The sequence below is a fragment of the Aptenodytes forsteri genome, unplaced genomic scaffold (genome assembly GCF_000699145.1).
Source record: "Aptenodytes forsteri isolate BGI_AS27 unplaced genomic scaffold, ASM69914v1 Scaffold146, whole genome shotgun sequence".
NCBI classification, from domain to species: domain Eukaryota; kingdom Metazoa; phylum Chordata; class Aves; order Sphenisciformes; family Spheniscidae; genus Aptenodytes; species Aptenodytes forsteri.
In genome coordinates, this window is record NW_008795128.1 from 7,460,724 (window position 1) to 7,482,982 (window position 22,259).

The 22,259-nt window shown below is 39.5% G+C and overlaps 1 protein-coding gene across 1 annotated transcript in view; it reads right to left on the reverse strand.

Moving 5' to 3' along the window:
• Positions 1 to 6,283: 6,283 nt before the first annotated feature.
• Positions 6,284 to 22,259, reverse strand: part of PTGR2 (prostaglandin reductase 2) — a 16,239-nt gene continuing 263 nt past the window's right edge. Inside the window, exons 2-10 of the mRNA XM_009277576.2 lie at positions 16,589 to 16,657; positions 14,316 to 14,434; positions 12,804 to 12,995; positions 12,317 to 12,487; positions 11,077 to 11,286; positions 9,844 to 9,965; positions 8,500 to 8,587; positions 7,736 to 7,775; positions 6,284 to 6,524 (exon numbers count right to left, since the gene is read on the reverse strand). Of these exons, the coding sequence (XP_009275851.1) occupies positions 6,460 to 6,524; positions 7,736 to 7,775; positions 8,500 to 8,587; positions 9,844 to 9,965; positions 11,077 to 11,286; positions 12,317 to 12,487; positions 12,804 to 12,995; positions 14,316 to 14,434; positions 16,589 to 16,625 (1,044 nt within the window). The 5' untranslated portion in view covers positions 16,626 to 16,657 and the 3' untranslated portion in view covers positions 6,284 to 6,459. The remainder of the gene's footprint in view (positions 6,525 to 7,735; positions 7,776 to 8,499; positions 8,588 to 9,843; positions 9,966 to 11,076; positions 11,287 to 12,316; positions 12,488 to 12,803; positions 12,996 to 14,315; positions 14,435 to 16,588; positions 16,658 to 22,259) is intronic.

Consider the following 22,259-nt stretch of genomic DNA (forward strand, 5'->3'; position numbering starts at 1 on the left):
GTGTAAGATCTCTCACAGTGTTATGTGGTTTATGATGTGTTTTTCCAGTTTATGGATTAAAAAATTTTATTAATTTTTTTATTTGAACAGAAGCAAATGGCTTTGGCATTCATTACTTCTGGCATATAGTTCTCTTTCTTTTAAACTAGTACTGCATGGCTGTTGCAGGGTAAGTATGAGAGTACAGAGGTCTTCTGAAGCCAAGAGTATCCTTTCCAAGCTGTTCATTAGGAGAAGAAATTGGAGCTACATGAAGTGAGCAAAGCAAGTGGCAGATCGTGGAACCAGGCTGCTGAAGTACTTTACATACTGCTGGCGGACATTAGTGTGATCTGTGACAAATCAATCTTTCATAGTATAAATGCTGCTATTACAATACTCTGCAGGGTTTGTTGGTTTGGTTTGGGTTTTTTTATCTGCATGGAGGAGCTCCTTTAAAATACTTAATTCCCATTTGAAATGACTCTAAAAGGACACTTGAAATGATTATTTGGAAAGAAAAATAATTCTGAGAATGGCTTTCAAATACATTTTGTTCTCTGTTTTTTTTGAAGTCCCTTTAGAAAAAGCACATGTAAGTTTTTCATGCTGCTGCTTGCTTATGAAGGAATTCTTGTGTTCATTGGTGAATTACATCCAAGATGCTTGTGAAATGCGTAACATAAACTAGGAAAAAGAGAAAAGATTCTTTTACGTGCGTTAGCCTCGGTGCTGTGAGGGCTGAGCAAAACTTGCAGAGGGCAGTTCCCAGGGGAATGCCATTGCCATGCATAATTTCCTATAACTGTCATCAGTGAAGGCCTGTCCAACCCAGTGATCCCAATAAAGAGATCTTGGCATTCAGTGTAGTGGAAAATGCAAGGAAAGGGGGGAGAGAGGCTTTCTCCATGTGCTTTTCCCACTATGTCTATAGCATACTAAAAAAATAAAAATAATTAAAAAAACCCAACCCAAAACAGTTCCAAAAGTTCAAAGAGAAAGAACCCTTTCTGGAGCTGGCCTAGGCAGAGGTGAGAGACAGCCGCCCGCAGGGCACTGAAGGCTCACCACTCGGGTTGCCTGGCCCGAGGACACAGAACAGGCTGTTCCAGTTTGAAATGCTCATTGCTGCCCATGCAGCTTTCTAATGGGATTGTTACTGCCCAAAGAGAGATGTAGGTATTTCTCTGGGGGAGTGGGACATAAAGGCAGCTCCATCCCAGCAGGAAAAGCACCAGTAGACAGTGTCCTGCCCTCCCCGGGTCGCCCCCAGAACCAGGAGAATCGACCGTGCTGGCTCCTGTCTGAACTTCACCCCATCAGAGCCTGGTCCTCGGCCCTTTACTTTCCCTTCCCACATTCCCCAGCCTGGGAGGCAAAGAAAAGCAAGTAGGGGCTGATGGGGTGAGGAAGGCTCCTTCTTGCAGAGGGGTAGGGACTGAGGGAAGGTCTCAGAGATATGGAGAAGCCAGTCCAAGAAGAGGGTGGAGCAGAGGAGGACAGACCCATAGCCTCATAAAACCTTACCGCCTTCTCTCACTGTTTGCCCTCAGACAGTCTCCTATAAAAATAAATTGCACCTCCCTATTCTTGCATAAACACTGCTTTGCTATTTCATACTTTCAGTTTTCTCTCAATACTACTGATGCGTTCAGCCACCCTCTTACCACCACTCGACCCAGAGTAGCGCGCTGTAGCAAAACTGAATTTTGGTATCCAAGGTATCTTTCTGGTTGCAAAATTCTGTGTTCCTGTGGCTAAAAAGTCTTGACTCATTTCTGCTTCTTTCTGTCCTTTTCCTGAAGAGCTCCCAGTTGTGTCTCACAAAATATTTTCTCAGTTTGGAGCTTATTCCAGCTGCCATTACCCCTTCTTCTTGCAGGATATGCCATCTGCCTGTGATCTTCTTTTATCCCCTGACAGTCTATTTATGGACTGTATAAACATTTCCCACTGTGAAAAGAACCCAGTAAAGAGAAAGGCAGCATAGCGATACAGGAGAGCAATGTTACAAACCACAGGACTAAGTAATCCTGCATCTGCTGCTTCCACAATCAATGCATTAAAATATAGAATAAAGAGATGAAGCTATTTGAAAGGCATCTGCCTCCGCTCTCTCCACTTTTGTAACAACAGCTACTATAAACTGCAGTAAGACACATTTATGTCTGGGCTGGCAAGCTCTTTTCATGGTATTGCTGACATTTTCCATGAAATCCTGACACTAAACTACACGGCCTAGCACTAAACCACTAATAGATGCTCCTATGAAAAAGAAAGAGCATGCTTTTCTGATTGTCAAGGAAGAACCAAACAAAAAGGAGGATAAGAAACATGATGAACTAAAAAAAAATTAAGGAAAAGGGGGGAAAAATGGAGGGTAAGAAAGCAGAAGGGAAGAAAATGAAATATAGGACAGTCAACAGCAACTGTTCAAGGTGCAAAGGGAGAAGGGATGGAAATGGGAGTGCATAAAACTACCAAATACAAACAAGCAGAAGATTGGCTCAAAGAAAAATAAAAAAAAAGTCTCTCTGCCCAAGGCTGTTTAAGTTTGATTACCCTTTGCAACAAGAAATGCTTAATTATAAAGACTGTATAGCTGAACTTCTAGTACCTTACTGTGGTCACACAACTCCTACTCTGAATTCATGCTTGCCCTTGCTTAAGATCTTATAAACTATCCCTCACCATCTTTGTAAGGTAAAGCTTCTTGCGACAAATGCTGGTGCTTCTGCAGCCAGTGACTGTCTACTACATCCATAGTCTCTTGGATTTTTGTTACCAGTTATTTGTCACCTTTTGTTAAATGAGACCTCTCCTATAGTGCAAAATAAATATGTGATTGCTGAAGAGTCACACTATTACAATAATTAAGAAATTAAGACGAGGTAAAAAAAAGATCTATTAGGTTTTTTTACAAATGTGGGCACTTGGTTTAAAGCATTTTCTCCCTTTGATTTTTATTTATTCTTAAGAGGTAACATTAGCCAGGATTCACAAGTAAAGAAATGCTTCTGTGAGAATCCTAAATGTTGGGGGTACCAGGATGAGGTTTACTTTGACTGTCCCCATCTTCTTCCCTAAAGCCATTTGACTAATGCTGATAGAACCTATGTTGCTCTCCATAGCTTACCTAACTACAGGAATGCTGCTGCAATCAAGATGCCTTTATTACGGTAAAGAATTGCTATCTCAGCATGATCTCACTCTGGATCACCCCTCACATCATCAGCTTTCAATAGGCTTACGACTTGTGTGGATTACTAAGCAATTGCTGTAAAAATAATAGTGCTGGGAATTTTATATTTTTATCATATTTTGTTTCAGTTGTGAAAAATAACTTCCTAGAGGACCGTCATTCCTGGAAGGTGTGTCAACTCACAGTGCCAGAGATGAGCTCGCTCTGGAGTAGCTCTTCAGCAAACATTGTTCAAAAGTACAAAATTTGTACCTTGGACAAGCAAATTAACTCTGGAAACATAAATATGTCAGACTGAGGCCTTCACCTATAACATACGAAAGGAAAACAACGTTTTGACACCTTTTCAGTAGCGGTTATTGTTATGATTGCTTTCTTACATTCATACAACACAAACTCAACACAGTTCATAGTTCAAGTCTCTTTTGAAATATACAGGTATTTAATTAGCTCACTTTGGATACTACCCTATGATATACTTCCTTCCAAGCAGGCTGGAATTAAAACAGAAGAAGGGTCCTCAGTTTTAAGAATAAAAGGCATTTTTCTCAAAACAGGCTGTTGAAACTGAAACAAAATTGATAGATTGGAGGAAGCCAAATATAGGGACATGCAAGTTACAGGACGTTGAAACTTCTGTGTAGGAAGAGGTTAGTCTTCAAGGGTGGAAGAAAATAGGAAAACACCATGATGACACCATGCCCCGAAAAGCGCCATATATATTTATGTACAATTAGACAGACACACACGAAAAAACCCCAAATTCAATGGAGGGCTTTCTGTTCCTAATTAAAACTGGTACTATTCCAACTCAGCAGCAACAGCAATACTAAACTCTCATTTCTAAAAATACTCTTGCATGGGTAACCATTTTCAGGAGCAGTAGCAACGGAGCCTCAGGTTAAGATCAGCTTTGCTGCAGCGGTGTGGAGTGTTAACGGTTGGTCATGTTCGTGGAGTGGGCTGTGTTCTTTTGCATTTATATATTTGCTTTAGGAATGAACTGTAAGGATGAGGACGTTTATTCAGAAAGATGAAGGGTGTTAAAGTGCATTAAGGCTAATCTGCTGCCTGGCAGAAGTTGAATGCAGAATGCAGAATACGCGTGCATTGGGTAACAAACGTTTAGGGTGATGGTGATGCTGTTCAATCTGAATATTCGTATCAGGCATAGGCATGTGGGAGGGAAGAAAGAAAGGAAAGGGGACAACGGACACATCAGCACAGTCATTAGAGCCGCTGTTTGGAAAGGTATTCCTATCAGCTCCTTCCCCATTAAATCCAGCTGACAAGACAGGAATCCAAGTCTAGAGACAGTGCTCAGGATCACTGCGTTTCCTCCTGCCTCTCGTTTTAACATACATACGAATTATCAAGTCTTACAAGCCTGCATTGCTTAACTTTCACAAGTGAGTTCCCGTCTATAAACAGTCAATATGCAGGAATTCATAGAATTTCACTCACCTGTTGCTTTCTGTCTTCATTTGCCAACTATGATCGTACTGATTTTACTGCATAAAAATTTTGGCTTCTATCCCAGTGTGATGCTGTTATTAACGCTGCTTGAGTTAAGTTATGCTGATGTTGGATTCACAATCTAGCGGAAAGTGAACCAGTCACTGGTTTTGTAATTGAAAAATGAATACTGGAAGATTTTAGACCATCTAATGCTATACTGCAGGTGTCTTTCTCTTCCTCAAAGTTTATGGCATCCATCACTGCACGCTTCCTTCTTTCAGGGCTAGCTTCAGCACTAGGAAATGAAAGGACTGTTTTTCATATTGGTCACAACCATATTAGGCAATTTTGATACCTGTTTGTCTTACTTTCCACAGCATGCAAAATGATTTATAACGCCAAATTTCTTGCATAGTGTTTCTTTCCTAGCCCTCGGATTCCATTTAGTTTGAGCCTAGGTAGTGACTCACGCAGATCTAGATAATCTATTCTCTGGACAGCTCAGCTGGCCCTGCTGTTTGGAAGCACTTCTCTTAAAGGCAAACAAATTAAAACCAAAACCAATCCCCTGTAAATCAGAATGTGTCATGAACAATCCTATTCTCTAAATATATATGTGTTAATGTCTCTAAATGTACATAGTAGTGGAATTCTAATGTCTTTTAGGTAATTATCTGTTCCCTTTTCTGTTCCTTGTTTTTGAAGACACATACTTAATCTCATCAGTCTCATTTGGCTTGGGGTTATGCTAGTCAAACTTGGAAATGGTGACTCATTTTTTCAAGTTTCCCCATTGAAATGCTAAAAGAGCATTGTTAGACCAAAAATTCTGAGGCAAGATAAGTTACTGAGGGAACAGAAGGTCAATTGTCTGCAATGTTACCTTCTGTCATCAGGCAGCATGTTTTTAGATCCTCTGTCTGTCACCCTGGAGAGGTGTAAAAACCAGAAAAACTAGTGAAATCGGGGAGATTATCATAAAAATAAGATACAGTAGATTTTAGAAAAGGAATTCTAAAAAGAAAACTTCACTTAAGTCTGGAATGCAAAGATTGAGAAGAGTAAATAAATGAACAGTTAAGCAGGAGGCTCACCCTACACCTGAACCTATCTCTGATGAAAGTCTCAGGTTGCACGCAGATAGAATTGTAAATGAATTAGGTTTCAAGTGCTCTGAAAATAGGGGATATAATGATACAATACAGAGAAATGCACAAGACAGATCAGTGGAAATTTGTTCCAGATGGCAAAATGGAAATACCTTTGTTATTAGAGACCTTGAATTCCAGAAATGGAATTTTTCATTGCAATTATCTGTAAAAATGAGAAGAGTTACATTCTACAATGATTAGCCAGATTGATTGGACCATCAGGTTAAACTTACACTAGTAAATCAAAAATTCCTAGAGAAGTTCCTGGGCACAGAGACAAACTAGCATGAGAATGGTGCACATCTACACTAGTAAATCCTTCTAATGACCAAAACTAGGTGGCTGCATATAAATTGCTTATTGGAAATGGTTCCTAGAATGTTCTAACTTCCGAACCATACCATGAAATATTTGCAAGTGTGCTAGCTGGCAACTGTCAAAATCATGTCACAGAATATACTACTCATTTCTAGTATAAATGATTGCATTCGGGTTTCCAGTTCTATTTAGTTTATTAGCATAGGTTCTGCCTTAGCATCCCAGAATCTCTGCTTTCAGTACATACAGAACAACTTAATGGTTTATTTAAGAAACTGGAAATCAGTAGAATTAAAAAACTTGCTCACTATTAGAGATAGAATCCAATTATTTTTCCCGAAGCAATAACTTCTACTTAGAAACTGAGACGATCTGTTTTCCAATATTGCCTCCATTCATCATGGACTGGAAAGCGGCTTCAAGAGAAATAATGAAACAAGTTAGTGCCAAGCAAAATGTGCCAAGTAACTTTCAAAAAAGACAAAAAAATGGTAGAAGCAAATGTATTAAACAGATCTCCAAATTAAGAAAGGAAAAAAAAGCTAGTATGTAATAAACCACTAAGGGCAGTTTTGTGTAATAATTAAAAAACCTGATTTGTAAGCAACTGTTTTAACGATTACATTTGCTGCTTTTGTGATATGCCATACAAATACCAAACAGAAAGACAAGGCGTGACTGGAGAGCCCACAAATGCTGTGGGTTTCACAAGCCTTTGTGAAAGGAAAAGGTTTATAAATACTCTATGTAGTGCAATAAATGTCAGAAGCTGGTGCAAAATAATAAATCTTTGAGTAAACAAAGTATGAAATATGACTGCTATATTTGAACAAATTCCTTCAAAATACATATGTATACCAGTAAGTAGCAACGACTAGAATAAATTTAAATCTGTAAGATTTGGCTACCGCTTAATTCTACTGGTTTCCAATCTTGTGGGACTAAAGACTAAACGGACTAAATCATACTCTTCCCTTTTACTTGAAAGGGAAGCATTCTTACAGCATACCTGGAATCACCTGGCTCTCTAGCTTTGTCTCACTGGAGTCACAAGGCCCCCTTCATTTTTATATTTTCTTGTTACAGATTTTTTGAACAGACTACAGGCTATTTTGTTCCTTTAAAAGAAATTATTTTTTACTTTGTTTAGCAGTCTCTAATATGCTTTCCCCTTTCTTGTGTGTACTTTTCAATTTATTTTTCGTTAGCAAATCTAATAACAAGCATTGTTAGAGATTGGTTTTTTTAAAGCTTAAGTTCAATGTTTCCAAAATACCATTTTCTTACACACAAGTTCTAAGAAATGGCCAGTAACTCTGTAAGATCAGGGTGGCTATCATCAGCTGCTAAGGTAACAGTTTAACAATTCATCCCCCCCACTAGTAAAACAAAAAAAAAAAAATTCCAAAATTTATCTTCAATAGGGTTTTTTTAACATAAAATAATCTTCTCTCAGAATTTTTTAATACCTTGTGAAAAAATATTTTTTTTATTATAACATAGAAATCATGTTTTAGATAAAATACAAAAATCTGAATTGGCAAATGAAACAAAGGAGGTCATTAACCTCTACTGTCATTGTATTTAATCAGATTATTTTTCTTAGAAAATGGTATAAAAATCTTACCACCAATGTTTGCTAAGCCTTCTACCACGGTCTCTCTGACCTGTCAATGCAAACAAGTCCTTTTAGGTTTCTTCAAACAAGGTTAACATTTCCTAGAAACATGCCATAAAACTGCCACAGAAACTACCAAATCTAAAGGATTCTCTTGCTACAATGGACAAAGCTCTGTTTGGGCCAGATTCTTTCATCAAGAGAGGAAGGAATACCTTCTGATAAACCTGTAGGCAATTTAATGCTTCAATCAGAACTGGAACATCCCTGCCCCTGCCAAAATTTCACATCTCAGGATTTTCCCAGGAGCAAATCACCTGAAGAATCAAAAACTAATTTAGACAGACCTCACAGGGAAGGGATGGATAAAGCATCTACCCATCACAAAATATTAAGCGTGAAACAAAATTTCAGGCAAAATCCCCAAAAGCATTCAGGACACTAACTAATCAGGAATTCGAAAGTAAGTATTTTTGAAGGACTGATCCCTTGAGTAAAAAAGCACTTGCACTCTATACTGAAAGAAATACAGACATCAGCAGCATGTAATTAGAAAAGTCTGTCATACTACAGTCACATCATCCTCAGCAGGTATCTACTAAAACAGTGCTACCTAATAAGCTTTCGAGTATACTTAAACATTCATAAGAAAATCTGTTCAATTCTGAGGCATGGTAAGAGAACCAAGGGCAAACAAATCGGACTTCTTGTAGTCAGACCACGATCTGAGGAGGTAGTATCAGAGGCCATAGAGTAGAACTAAAAGTTCCTACCTTCAGTTTACCCTCTTGGATCCACTGACAGAGTTGTAATATACTAGCTTCTTGTTTGTCCATATAGTTCAACACTAAGAATCTTTCCCTGTGAAAGAAAAGAATGCGCCTTGATTTAAGAAAGGTTGGTAAGCATATTTTGAAATCTTTACAAATCTTTTCAGGAAACAGCATTATTGAAACTGAAGGATCATAAGTACTAATTACAATGAGACACAGCTCAGAGCTTTGCCAGCTTGTTGAGACAGCTCCCTGCAGTGGGAGCTTGACAGTAACATTGGTCTTAGACAAGTAATTCTGTTCAAGTATCAGAGAGAAGAGTAATAAAAATCAAGTCGTATTGCCAGAATAAGCAAATGTCCGTAAAATGTGAGTGAATTCCTATTCTTTTTTACCTTTTTTTTGTGGTAGGGAGAATAATTAATGGACCTGCAACTAGATGGTGAGTATAAATTAACTTTCAGGCTCCCCAAAATTTTGCATATCCTGCTGTCACAGCTGCCTATAGCAATCAAGAGAAACTGAAACTATCATCAAAAACGGTAATTACTTGTATCAATGTACTGACTAAATTCTCCACTGCCTTCTACTACACATGCTGTATTTTAGTATTTTTATCCATTTTTTAAGAGTGCAAACAACAGGAACAGGGACAAGATAAGAATTTTAATTAGAAGATGTCAATCTGCACAGAAATCAAAAGTCTCCCCAACTTTCTGCAATGCAATGAATGAAAAAACCTCCTAAGACTTTGCTCCTAATATCTGCCTTAGCTCCACCTGAATCCTGACAGGAGATTCAGCAATGAATCATGTCAGAGTCATGACAAAAATCGTTTTACCTGTATATATGTGTCACACCTACAGTCCCATTATCTAATAAAACCCCAAATACTAAAAATGTAATTTCAATACAGTCACTGCATCAGCTGCATCCTTACTTTAAAAATATTTGATTTCCTCTCTGCCTGAACTACTACACTGGCAGAGAAGGCACTCTGCAAAACATCTGAGAACAGAACCACGGGAACACCTTCCCTCGTACTAAACAATCTGTCAGAGACTCCAGGACTAAATCAAGCAACCACAAACAAAGCATAACAACAGACAACTATGTGAACATGTAACAACATCCTTTCCCATTTTTTATGCTGATACAGACAAATGTAAGAAAAGGGATTTACTGACGTTGTGATTATAGTTTCTTTTTTTAGTATGGCAAAGTTCTGTTCTGATTACACGTGCCTACTGCGGATCTACAGACTACCTTCTAAACATCAGAGTCACAATATCATGTACACAATCTACCTGGAACCTGGTCACAAGTTCTGGAGGAGAAATGTACCTTGTGATGTTCCTCTCTTTCTGGATTTTTTCTATGTCAGGAGGCAGCGGAGGAGGGTAAGGCACATCTTTGTTATACTGAGAAATCTGTCCACACAGGATGATATGGCTGTTCTGATTCATCTGTTCGGGACAGCACAAAGTGAGAAAAATTACATTCCTTGGTCTCAGAAACTAAATTTTCCAGAGATGCAATAGATTATATTGCAAAATTTTCACATGGGTACCCTTATTTAGAGCCATATTTCCTAGAAAAGAGTGGGAGAATTGCAGGCAGTCCCATTCAATCTATGACAACATTCAAATAGATAAATTCAGGGCAATAGTGGAAAAATAAATGCATATTAATTGCAATTAAATGTGCAATTTAAAAAGGCATTAAATAAAAGGAGTATAAGAAATTATTGTCTTACTGTGTGCTCTTTTTGTCAGGAGGAGAGGGGTAATAGGACAAAGAAGTTGGATACAGCTGTTGGATACAGCTGTGATTTAGAGCTCCCGAAGATGGCATTGCCACAAAAGCCTCCCTGCCGTGAGACAGAGTAGTGGACAAAGAATTGGATACAGCTGTTGGATACAGCTGTGATTTAGAGCTCCCAAAGATGGCATTGCCACAAAATGCCGTGAGACAGAGTAGTTTCACATTAACAGTGAAGAGGGCTGGCCAAGAGTCTTTATGGAGGCCCAGCAGAGCTGGTCTTTTGTGAAGCCAGAAAACCAAAGCTGACGAAACACAAGATTACTACACTGACAAGGTTTTTAGAGTATTACCAAGTCTCCTGGCCAAAGGAGCAATAGACCAGAAGCAAAAATTGCATTTCTCGTGAGACAGAGTAGTTTCACATTAACAGTGAAGAGGGCTGGCCAAGAGTCTTTATGGAGGCCCAGCAGAGCTGGTCTTTTGTGAAGCCAGAAAACCAAAGCTGACGAAACACAAGATTACTACACTGACAAGGTTTTTAGAGTATTACCAAGTCTCCTGGCCAAAGGAGCAATAGACCAGAAGCAAAAATTGCATTTCTATTACTATACTGCCAGGCTAGTCGAAATGACAGATGCTGATTTCAAATATCTGATTTCTCCTCAGGACCAGGATCAGCACCTGGATTACATCAATGAAGTGGAAAGCCTGCTCTGCTGTATTGTAGGCTGGTCTCCGGTATGAATTAATTCAAAGCTGGGCATGCAGGCATTGGAGGATGACTAGAATAAACCGGACAGCTGGTATAATCACCTGACTTATAACTGTATCACTGATGTCTCCACCAACATTATCGAAGTAAACATCCACACCACCTGGGCAGAGTTCACGTAGCTGCTCTGCCACATTCCCCTTCTTGTAATTGATAGCAGCATCAAACCCCATTTCTTGGACCAAAATGGAGCACTTTTCATCTGTGCCAGCGATCCCCACCACTCTAGAGCAGCCCTCCAGACGGCCAATCTGCAGAAGCAGAGTTAAAAAAAAAACCAAAAACAAAACCCCAAACAATAAAGAGAAGTTAGATCATTCATCTGCATAAAGGCACCAGTGGGAGGAAGGGGGCCTGAGGGGGTGTTACAGTTATCCCCCCCATCCCACTAAACCCCAGGCAGCAAAGTTCAGCGCACGCTCCCATCTCATGTGACACAATCACCTCTTGTCATTCCCTCCTCACAGAGAGAAGGGGCAGGTACAACTGAAATCTGCCATCTTTCCAAACTCACTGACTGCAGGAGGTTTAGTCTGTGGAGTCACCAACTACTGGCAGTACTGGAGAGCCAAATGCAGTATAAAATCACCATCTGCCAAGTACCGTAACACAGCTAATAAAAGGCCAAAAAGATTGGACAATAATTGATTTAAATACATTCTTCATAGATTTGCTTATGCATTGTTTCTTCATAGCTCCTCTTTATCAGTAAGTCTTAAGCTTGCTTAATATCTATTGTGTTTGTGTATATATATGTGTGTGTGCGTATATATATTTGTAGATACGCACATACACACACACACAAACACACCACAACATGTTCTGCAAAGCTGAGGAGGATAAAAGGGCTGTAAATCTCAAAACACAAAGGATGTCACGGAACACAACACGAAGAAGGGTTTACTACATTTTTTTACTGACTATTTTCTAATATAGAAAAAAATGAAAGTCACCGGCCAACTCAAAGACTGTGTTCAAATGGCAGACTATTATATAAATATATAGTAAATACATGTATTTATACCATCTACTTTATTTATGCTAGTGACAAGCAATCACCTTGGGCCGTTTTCTCCTATCCGAGTTTCATGAAACTTAAGTTTCACACCTAAAATCTTTCTCAGTCAGAGTGTGAGCCAAATCTGTGAAACTGGCCCTTCCCATGGAGTTATACATGCTCACGTTTACAATTATTTTATCTGTACATTTACTAACCAGCATGTTTCAGAAGACAAACTTGGTAACAGAGTAAGCTTGTATGTCTTAAGCCTGCCTACCTACCTGGCCGGCCAAAGAGCCGCAGGCACCAGCTGCTCCGCTCACCACCATTGTCTGATTTGCACCCGCAGTCACGTGTCCTTTCTCCTTTATACCTAACAGGGCCGTCAGCCCTGTGATGCCAGCTGCACCGAGAAAGTAGGAAAGGCGTCCATTGACAAGTTGTGGAACAAGCTACAAAATAGAAACATGCGGTGGCGTTCATTTCTTTTTAAGGTGAGGTTTTGCTGTTTCCTATTTGATTGTCTGAGGATGGAAGGCTAACTTAGGATATTTACCAGGCAAGGTACAACTGGTAGGGACAAGCTAGCTATAAACTAGGTCTACCTTAATAACAAGTTTATACAAAATGAAACAAGGATTATATTTCCACAGTTTTAGAAAAAGTTTTTAAACAAAGTCACTTCATAAGAAGTTAGCCACTATTTAAAAAGAAAAAAAGGTTTAGGAAAAGAAAATAGTGACAATCTGGTCTTTGCATTTACATTACCTTTTGTAGCAAGCTTCCATCTAGAATGGCCACTGTCTGCCAGGGCCAGCTGAAGGATGTTACGAAGTCTCCTTTAGCAAGGTTATCGTGCTTGCTCTCCTCCACAACCCCAATGCCCCCACCGTCAGCAACTTCAGACAGCTGCCAGGGCAGGAGGTAATCTGAGCCTGTATCCTCGTTCATTCGGCAGCGCTGAAAGACAAAGCTTTAATGAAAGGCTCTGGTGGAACACATGGTTCATTTATGAGTTCAAGTTGGGGATGAGATATATGTTTAAAACTTCAAACACGAAAGGCTACTCAAAAATCTCTCCATAAGCCCCAAATATTTATCATCATTTCTTAGATCCTCTTTCCCCTCTTGTTTGCTCAGTACAAAAGGACCATTCTGATCTCCTCCAGCAGCGTTACCAAAACCAACACCTCCTATAGACGCTGCCTCAAAGTCAGCCGTGCAACCAAAGACGACCGGCTTGGATCTGATGAGAATCCTATAAATGCCATTCCTTAACCGGGTGAATCATAGAAATGTAGGCTTGAAAAAAACACCCACAAGTCATTTAGTCCATGCCTATGCACTGAAGAACAGTCAAATATATTTAGACCATCCCTGACAGAAATCTGTTTAATGAAACATCTTGAAATCTGAAGTCTTTCCTTTATATCTCCCCCTGTAGCCTGAGTTGGTACTTCAGGATTCTTAAACTTTTCCTTCATTCCCAAGCTAAACCTACTTTCCTGAAATTAAGACTTTCTTTTCTACTATCTCCATCTGTGCAGGGAACAAATGATCAGAATTCTCTTTATAGCAAACTTTTACATACTAGCAGACTGGGTCTGTCTGGTTCTCCTACCTTCACTTCTATTTCAACCCACAACTCTCCCAACCACATGATTTCTACAGTTTTGCAGAACTAGGTACAAGTGCTGGTTATGGCTTCATTCACTAATCCTCTCTCTGTTTCCACCGTTTACAAAGTATTGACACATTTTTGTCCTGCCGTCACCCACTTAAGGAGAAAATCTGACTTTCATTTGTAAACAAAACTGATAATAGCTAAATAACATTTAACTTGAACCATTTACGTGTTTTGTCTGGAAATTTTTGGCCTGATCATGTCCCTCTCTTGCTTCATCATGAAATATTCTTCCTCCTCTACCCACACTCCCCTCAATTGAAAAGTACTTCCTTCCACAGCAAAATAAAAGTTAAAAAATGTATATAAAAAAAGGCAAAGTTCAGAAAAAGCTGATACAAACAATTCTGTAATGGTATACCAGGGCTCACAGTCTCTTCCTGGTCCTATAAAGTCATATTCCTATATATATCACAGGCACATTAATGCCAAATTCCTTCCCAATGTAACTCCATCAGAATGAATATAATTACTAAGTTATGCTAGAGATACATTTGTCCTATAATTGGTAACTTTGGTGTTAAACATCATGACAGGTACAGAGATGAAGATATTTTAAAAACAAATTCTGGCTTAGCTCTCAGTCCATCACCTACCATGTAAGGGTCCACAGAGAGATAAAGGGTTCTAACACGCACTTGTCCTGCTTGGATCATATCTGCTATTGTACTTTGTTCCAGTCGGAAGTTTTCAGCCACTGGCACTCCATTCTTACCTAGAATTATTTTAAAATCAAACAAATAAAGGAATCAATATAGAGCTTCCCTTAATCAATATAGGAAGGTCTTTTTTTAAGGTAGTTCTGTTTAAAATAATTTAGCCTGTATCTTTATTGAGGCATAAAACTACCGACCAACTTTCAGATTTTGTATCACAGACTACGATTTAAATGGGTGTGTAGCCATATGTTTGGGTTAATACCTATCCTAGACTGTAGTCTTCATTTTTCTAGCCTGATTACCTTGTATAAACAATGCACGCCTTACAACGACTATGCCCTTGAAGAAGAAGTAGAAGACTGATAGAAGGGGAACATCCTGCCCCAGAAGGCATCAGAGGCTAGATGATTGCCAAAAAAACAAGAAGTCAGCAAGAAACTGTGGTAACTAGGGGAAAGGTAAAGGCGGCAGGGGGAGATCGCAACCACCAACTCGAAGACTGGAAAGACGTGCCCCCCCACACCTGCAAGGAGCATGCGTGCTAATTTACATAGCAAACGAGGCTGATTTGAACATAACTAACCAATGAGCATGAATTTAGGCGGGCTTTTACTAATCATGTAACAATATAAATACGCTGTAGTTCTTTTGTGTGGCGTTTGTGGAATTACCACCTAGCACCCATCTTTGCGCAAACATGAGCTAAATAAATATCTCGGTTCTGTGTGTACGATTGGCTTATTGCACACTGGGTACCGGACCCCGCTTGTGGGACAACAGGTGCACTGCCACCATCCAAACTGAAGACCTGCTGATCTGGAAGTAAGGTAAGCTGATCGCTTACCTGGGCCAGTACCAGGCACTTGCACTGACTGGCAGTTTCCATGCTGTTTGCTACATATAATTTTTATGAATAATTAGGGCAAATTAAAAAAAAAAAGGGGCTGCTCTCATTCTCAAAAAATGGTTCTATAAGCTGATCGTACCTGGGCCAGTACCAGGCACTTGCACTGACTGGCAGTTTCCATGCTGTTTGCTACATATAATTTTTATGAATAATTAGGGCAAATTAAAAAAAAAAAGGGGCTGCTCTCATTCTCAAAAAATGGTTCTATATACCCTATGTACTGAAAAGCCCCTACCTTTCAAAACAAAGATGTGCATTGGGACTTCTCTCACATAACAAAACCATCGTGCACTATTTTGCCAGTAGCAAATGACCATAAATTTTAACCAGCTAAGTTTTAAACTCTCACCTTTCAGTCTCTTTTGACTCAGTGAGACTGGGGGAATGCAGACCATTGCCACTGTGCACACATATGCTGCAAGAGCATCCCTTCGCAGCTACAGATAGACCTCCTTAAATTAAAGCTTCCCAGAAACACCTATAAAACACGTATGCCAAGAGCCCAGAACTAGAGGTTTCATCCTCAGGTTCGTACCACATGCAGCAGATCAATCAGACTGACCACTGGAACCATTGGCACCAAAAGGAGAGTGCCAGATACCCATGTATGTTTTAAGTCGGAGTGACTGGGTGACTACAGCAGGCTACTGCTATAACATTTGATTTGCATTAGAAAAGACTTATTTGCAGGTCACACAATAGTTCTTACCTCTTAGGACTATTTTGGCACTGAGCAGCATACAATACCCCCCAAAAAACTTAATGCACACATGTGGGTCCTCTACAACAGACAATTTATAAAGTCACTATTCAAAAAATTGTGCTGACATCCGTAATAAGGCAAATGTGTAAGCAAGGAAATAAACAGATCCTCGAAAGTGTAAATTTAAAAACCAAACACTTTGAGACATGGGAGAGAGAAAAGATTCAGTATTTACTAAAAGGAAACAAAAATGAACAATAACAAAATACCTTATTTTAGTCATCTCTTAAAGTGCAAAAAGAACAAATGTCAGAACTAAAAAGCAATGCTTGCTAATCTTTCTTTCACTTTGAGTCCCTACACTTAGGGTTTTCTCATATATTATGCATTAACCTTTTTTTTCTCACCCAAGAGTTTAGTAACCTGTATATATAGACTAAATAAATACACTTCACAATAAACTTTATTTATTGCTGCATGCAATATTAAGATATATAAACGTCAGTATCTTAAGTTAGTGTCTGTTTCTTACCCTCACCATTTTGGAGCATTAGGCAACCGTAACAAACACATTGCTCCTTTATTGCAGAGAATACATACCGGGGCGTGAATTCAGCACTACTCTCTGTATAATCATCCCTGCTTTTGCAGCAATTTCGCACTGGATTCCTACAAAGGAAAACATTGTTTGAAGGACTGAAACATAAATTTTCTTGAAAAAGAACATGGGGCAAAGTACTTAGTAATTTGGAAACTAGGGATGAAATACGGGCCGCATCAACTTCAGCATCCATGCCCAAGAATCATATAAAACAACCTCAAACGTAAAATAAACAAACGTGTGAATAAAGACTTTCCCCGTTTACCTTGTAAAAGCCATGATTTTATACAATGTCACAGTAGCACCTTCTGGAAAGACTGAAAATTATAATGTACCGTGCTCCTTGTAGGATCATGACGACCCTCTACCAGGCTGTAGGGAGATGTGTTTGGTTTGCTTTCCTGTGCTGACTCTGTTCCCACCTAAAAGACACTGAGGCAGCTTTCCATGCCTAAGTCAGGTGCAACTCAATAAAAGGTATGCATGCATGCCAGTAATAGCAGTATATGATAAAAAGAGATTGTTGTGTAAGATGTTTCACATGAAATAGCAAGTCTTTCTATTAGCAGTGCATTTTCTCCTAAGAAATGGTCTGGCCCAGAGATGAGAAAGAATTAGATCACTATTTGATCTGTTTTACTGAAAAATTTCTCCTTGAATTTCAACAGTTTAAAAGAGGACTGTAAATTTGTGTTCTTGCAACCGTGAGATGCCACAGTGATTAACAGGGAATGAACCTGATGTAACAGGAGAAAAATCATGATCTCATATGCTTTCAGAGATAATACAAAATAAAAATGTTCTTACTACTATTCTCAGCTGAGTGCCATAAATAACCAACCTCCACAAGAAGCAAGGACATTAAGGAATGAAACATAATAGCTGATGTCTTTGCCATAATCTTTATTTTGCTGACAAGAACAGCAAATTGAAGTGAAGCTAAACAGATGAGCTTCATCATCACCACTTATCCAACATCTTTATTCTTTGAACATTGCAAAACACAGAACTTTGTTTGTACTATTATGGTGCTTACATTACAGCACTCACAGACCATCAAGAACTACAGCTGGGAGTGCTGAAAAACATAACAAAACAAAAAAGTTACCAGGAGAAAATGGGCGTATCCCTGGCCTTTCCCTCTCCTCTAAAAGCCACAACTGATTCAAACCAAAAATATCTTGTTCGTAAACCAGATAAAGGTTTAACATTTGATTGTGTTTGCACTTGAAAAGCTACTTATTAGGTGAAAATTATTCAAGAGTTAGTTCCTTTTCAGTATTTCGACACCTAAGGGTGCTACAAGAAAAACTACAAGAAATGGATCTCAAATGTGTCTTCACAGCATCACATTAGTGAAAAATAAGTGACTTGCACAGTTCTTTGGACAGAACAATGTAGAACATCAGTCTACAACAAAAGGAAAAAAAACCCACATTTTGATGAAGTTACTAGTTACTGTTTAAAAACAAAAAATGAGCATCGAAAATACAGGAGTTAACAGTTAAAGAGAGAAATAAAAATCCATTTTTATACCCACACAGCTGATACAATCTCTAGAATAAATATACTCATGTAAAACCCTAACAGGAAGGATGGCCTAAGATAAGTTTTGGCAGACCTTGGGTTCAGCATCATACTCTGCTATAGACTTCCTGTGTGATCTCAGGCACGTCACTACTTTGTACTTCTTTTATAAAGTATTTTTTCAGAACAAAATTCCAAATTCCTCTTCAAAACTTTGAAGTGGGCAGGTCTATACTCATAATGTCCTCTTCTGTCTTTATAATGCATGAAAACATCAAATTGCATATTTTCACTTTATATTCCATGTCATTCCTAAGTGCCCTTGAGTGTAAATGTTTGAATATTGAATTGTTGGAATACCTGAATCCTTTTACACTAGCTTGGCTAATAACATTTGCATAACAAAATTACATTCAAGTGGTACAGTTGTCATCCCCAGAGCAATTGTCTTAGCATCTGAGAATTTGTGCTAATTCAATTAGTATTTTATAAACTGTCAGACGTGCCCAGTGCAGTTTAAAAGGACAACCATACTCTAGTAAACAATTTGCGCACATACAGAACTTGGCTTAAGTTTACAACCACTAATGAAACTGCTCTGTGCAGAAATAATGAGTTAAGAATGCAGTGAACATAAATAACATAAACCAACAGTGAATATAAACCAACAGCGATCTGACAGCTCGCATGAAATCTGGGCAAATCATTCCTCTGTATACTATTCATATTCAGTTCAAATCTATCCATGGTGTTACGGGTTTGATCCACTGTTTATAAACCATACAGAGCAGGCAGAACTGCTGTACAGCTCACGCCTTACAGAAAGGTCCACTGCCAAAACTGCTGACTCAATTTTTGTTATCTTGACACTAAATACCTGTACTATGCAAACACAAAAACCCAATCTGAACAAGAAAAGAGATGAAAAGCATTTTTATTGTGCCTAACACATACTTGAAATATCTGCTTTCTATTACAGTACAGCGAAAAAATACAGTTTAAAAAAAAAAAGCCAAAGAAAAGCAATACAGAGTGGCATAGAAAGATGAGAGTGGAGAAAGTATACAATGTAGGTTTAGGTTACTTCTTTGAATGCCTGACATGCTGAGGGAACAAAAATGCTACTGATTTCCCAGGTCACTTTCACCGCTTTTGGTTGAGAAGCTTGTGTACTAATTCAATCTGAAGAACTTCCAGAAACTGTGAGTGGGTGGACAGAAAACGAGGCTGGCAACTGAACTGTCACTCATTCCATGACAGCTGTCACAGACAAATACAACACTGGAGATGGACACTTACTTCTAAATATGACTGCACTTACTCTACCGTGAAGTCAGTAATGCCATTACACAAGCAAATCTTCACACTAATATCATAAGAAGAAACAATCAAACTTTCCTCACATTATAAAGATTACAAAAGTGAGTAAAGAAAATAAGAGGCACCATCCTTTAGCACCATAAACTAAAGAAAGCTTTTGGAGAAAGAGAACAAGATTTTTTAAAAGCGAAATAAAGTGGATTTGTGTCGTATACATAATCCTTTTCAATATACGTGTAATGCCAATGTGAAGGACAGTTGATTATTTTTTTAAAAGACCAACAGGAAGCAACATGCACTACCATTTTAGCATTTCAAAACAAAAATAACCTGAGTCGTTTTTACTTTTTATATCAAATGGAGTAAAATTAATTGCAAGTTTTAACATCATCATTCTATGCCAAGATCATCTGACCCACCCTATGAGTACAACTGGAGCATTAAGCAGCACAACAGCAGTACCATCAGGGGAGTTTCAGGTATGTTTTAGCCCAGTTTTATTCTTATCCCCTCCTCCCCTTGCCTTTCTTTTCCCATTTTTGCAGAGACACATGGCAACTCCTTTTAAAAATGTTAAATAAATCCCTCAGCACTAAAATGCTCCAGTTTGTTTGTCCTGGGCTTGGTTCCTAGAACTTCCAGTTTCTGAGATTGCCCATAAGACACTGTTTTCAGCTGTGTATACTTTTGCCAAAACGATTCACCTGCTTCCAAGTTGTCAGAGCCCATGCCAGGTGCAGTCTAGTAAAAAAAGGAAGAGCGGGTAGTTTATCCCTCCCTTTATCAGGCCCGGGCAGCATGGAGAATGAAGGCAGTCAATCTAAATGGAGGACAAGTAAGACTGGAACTCTTCTGAAACTACGGTGTCAAAATGGCTGGAACAAGGATCCTCAGAGAAAACTCAAAGAAAGAAATTTCAAGGAAGAATGACTCTGAATGAGGAACATGCAGGAAGGAAAGATGGGAAGGACTGGCGCGAGAATTAGTGAGAACAGAGAAACGTGGCAAGAATAGCAACTTGAAGGCCAGTAAAGCAGGGAAGAGAGAAACAGAATGGGGAGAGAGGACTGGAAAAAGTGGGAATGATGAATGAGACAGAACCAAGGAAACTGAGATGGGAATGGCTGGGCAAAAAAGCAAAAAAAGGTAACTAATGGGCAAGGTGAGGAGAATGGAAATGGAAAAGCAAGTGTAATGGATTAGGCAGCAAAGTCTCCACCACACCCCTAAGGAGCTCTACATTTGAAGAATGTTAATTAATTGCAAACTGAAGTTTTCAAAAAGTAGAAGCCAGAATCAATACTGACTGTCACAAATGGAGAAAAACACATGCCATAAAAAGATAAGTACTTTAATGAACTAAACTAATAAATCCAGTTTTCATAGAATCATTTAGGTTGGAAAAGACGTTTAAGATCATCGAGTCCAATCATAAACATAACACTGTCAAGTCCCACTAGACCATGTCCCTAAGCACCACACCTACGCATCTTTTAAATACCTCCAGGGATGGTGACTCAACCACTTCCCTGGGCAGCCTGTTCCACTGCTTGACAACCCTTTCAGTGAAGAAATTTTTCCTAATATCCAATCTAAACCTCTCCTGGCACAACGTGAGGACGTTTCCTCTCCTCCTATCACTTGTTACCTGGGAAAAGAGACCAATTTCCTAATGTTTCATGTCTCATCATTGAATTCTCTGGTGTCACTGAAGTTCCTCCCATAGTGTTTTCTCCATGTGGATTCTCTGACACACTATGAGGGTCGAGGGCAGGCTGCAGTCTTTCTCTCAAGAAAGAAATAGGTGAAAAAGGAAGAATGACAATAGTAGTAGCATCTTGATCCAGCCATCTTTTTTTTTTTTTTTATATTCCAAGAAACCTAATATCTTTGAGCTTTTCATCGAATTTGACTGACATACAGAGCAAAAGTTCTGGTACGTATACACATTCATATCTACACATAATAGGATTGCATAAACTTTACTTTTTCAGATCTAGGTGTAAAAAAAGCTGAAAGCTCTCAGGTACCACCTCTTGGCCTTTTTTTTAATAAATAGTTGCATTGTATTGGAGTTTGAAAACTGTTTAAAAATACTAACAAACAAGGCCTAATTTCTCTTAGCAGAATTTCAAGTCAGGAATGAACACAAGAATGCATGCTCCCAGAAAGGCAGGAGCATCACCTGATGTTTTTCTGAGAAGCCTGTGATGCAGTATGCAGGCTTTCTTAGGTATGACCAAAGACCAAGTTAGAAATCACTGCTGTCAAAGGTGGAAGAGCCACTGAAGACTGTCTTGCAGATGGGTCAGTATCCGTTTCAGAAGCTGCAGAGAGAATAACGTAGGAAAGAGAAACCGAGAGAGGTCAGAAGCAACGAAGGATGTTGAGTTTTACAAGCTGCACAGCAGCCTTGATCTGGGTGCTGAGGACGACTCCTTTCCTCTGGCATTCCTCCACCGCCCCGGGCCACGGTTTGATCCGGGGGCTCAGTAAAGCTAGATTCACGCTCCCGTTCTGGTGGCCAGGCAATCCCAAGAGTCTCTCCCAACCGTCAGACCCGTGCCCCCGCCGACCCTGCAACGACGAGGCGCTAACCCCTGAGGAAGTGACTCCTGGGAAGGACGGCAGGGGCCCTGCCCCGTCAGGGAGGGCTCGGAGGGCGCTGCCAAGCTCCCCCCCCGGCGGAACGAGGCCGCAGGCCCTCCCGGTGTTACACCTGGCACCGGGGCACGCTCATCTCGACGGGGACGGCGGGCGCCCACCGGTCCGTCCCCTGAGACCCCCGAGGCCCCGCTGCGCCGCCCTGCCCGGTCGGGGCCG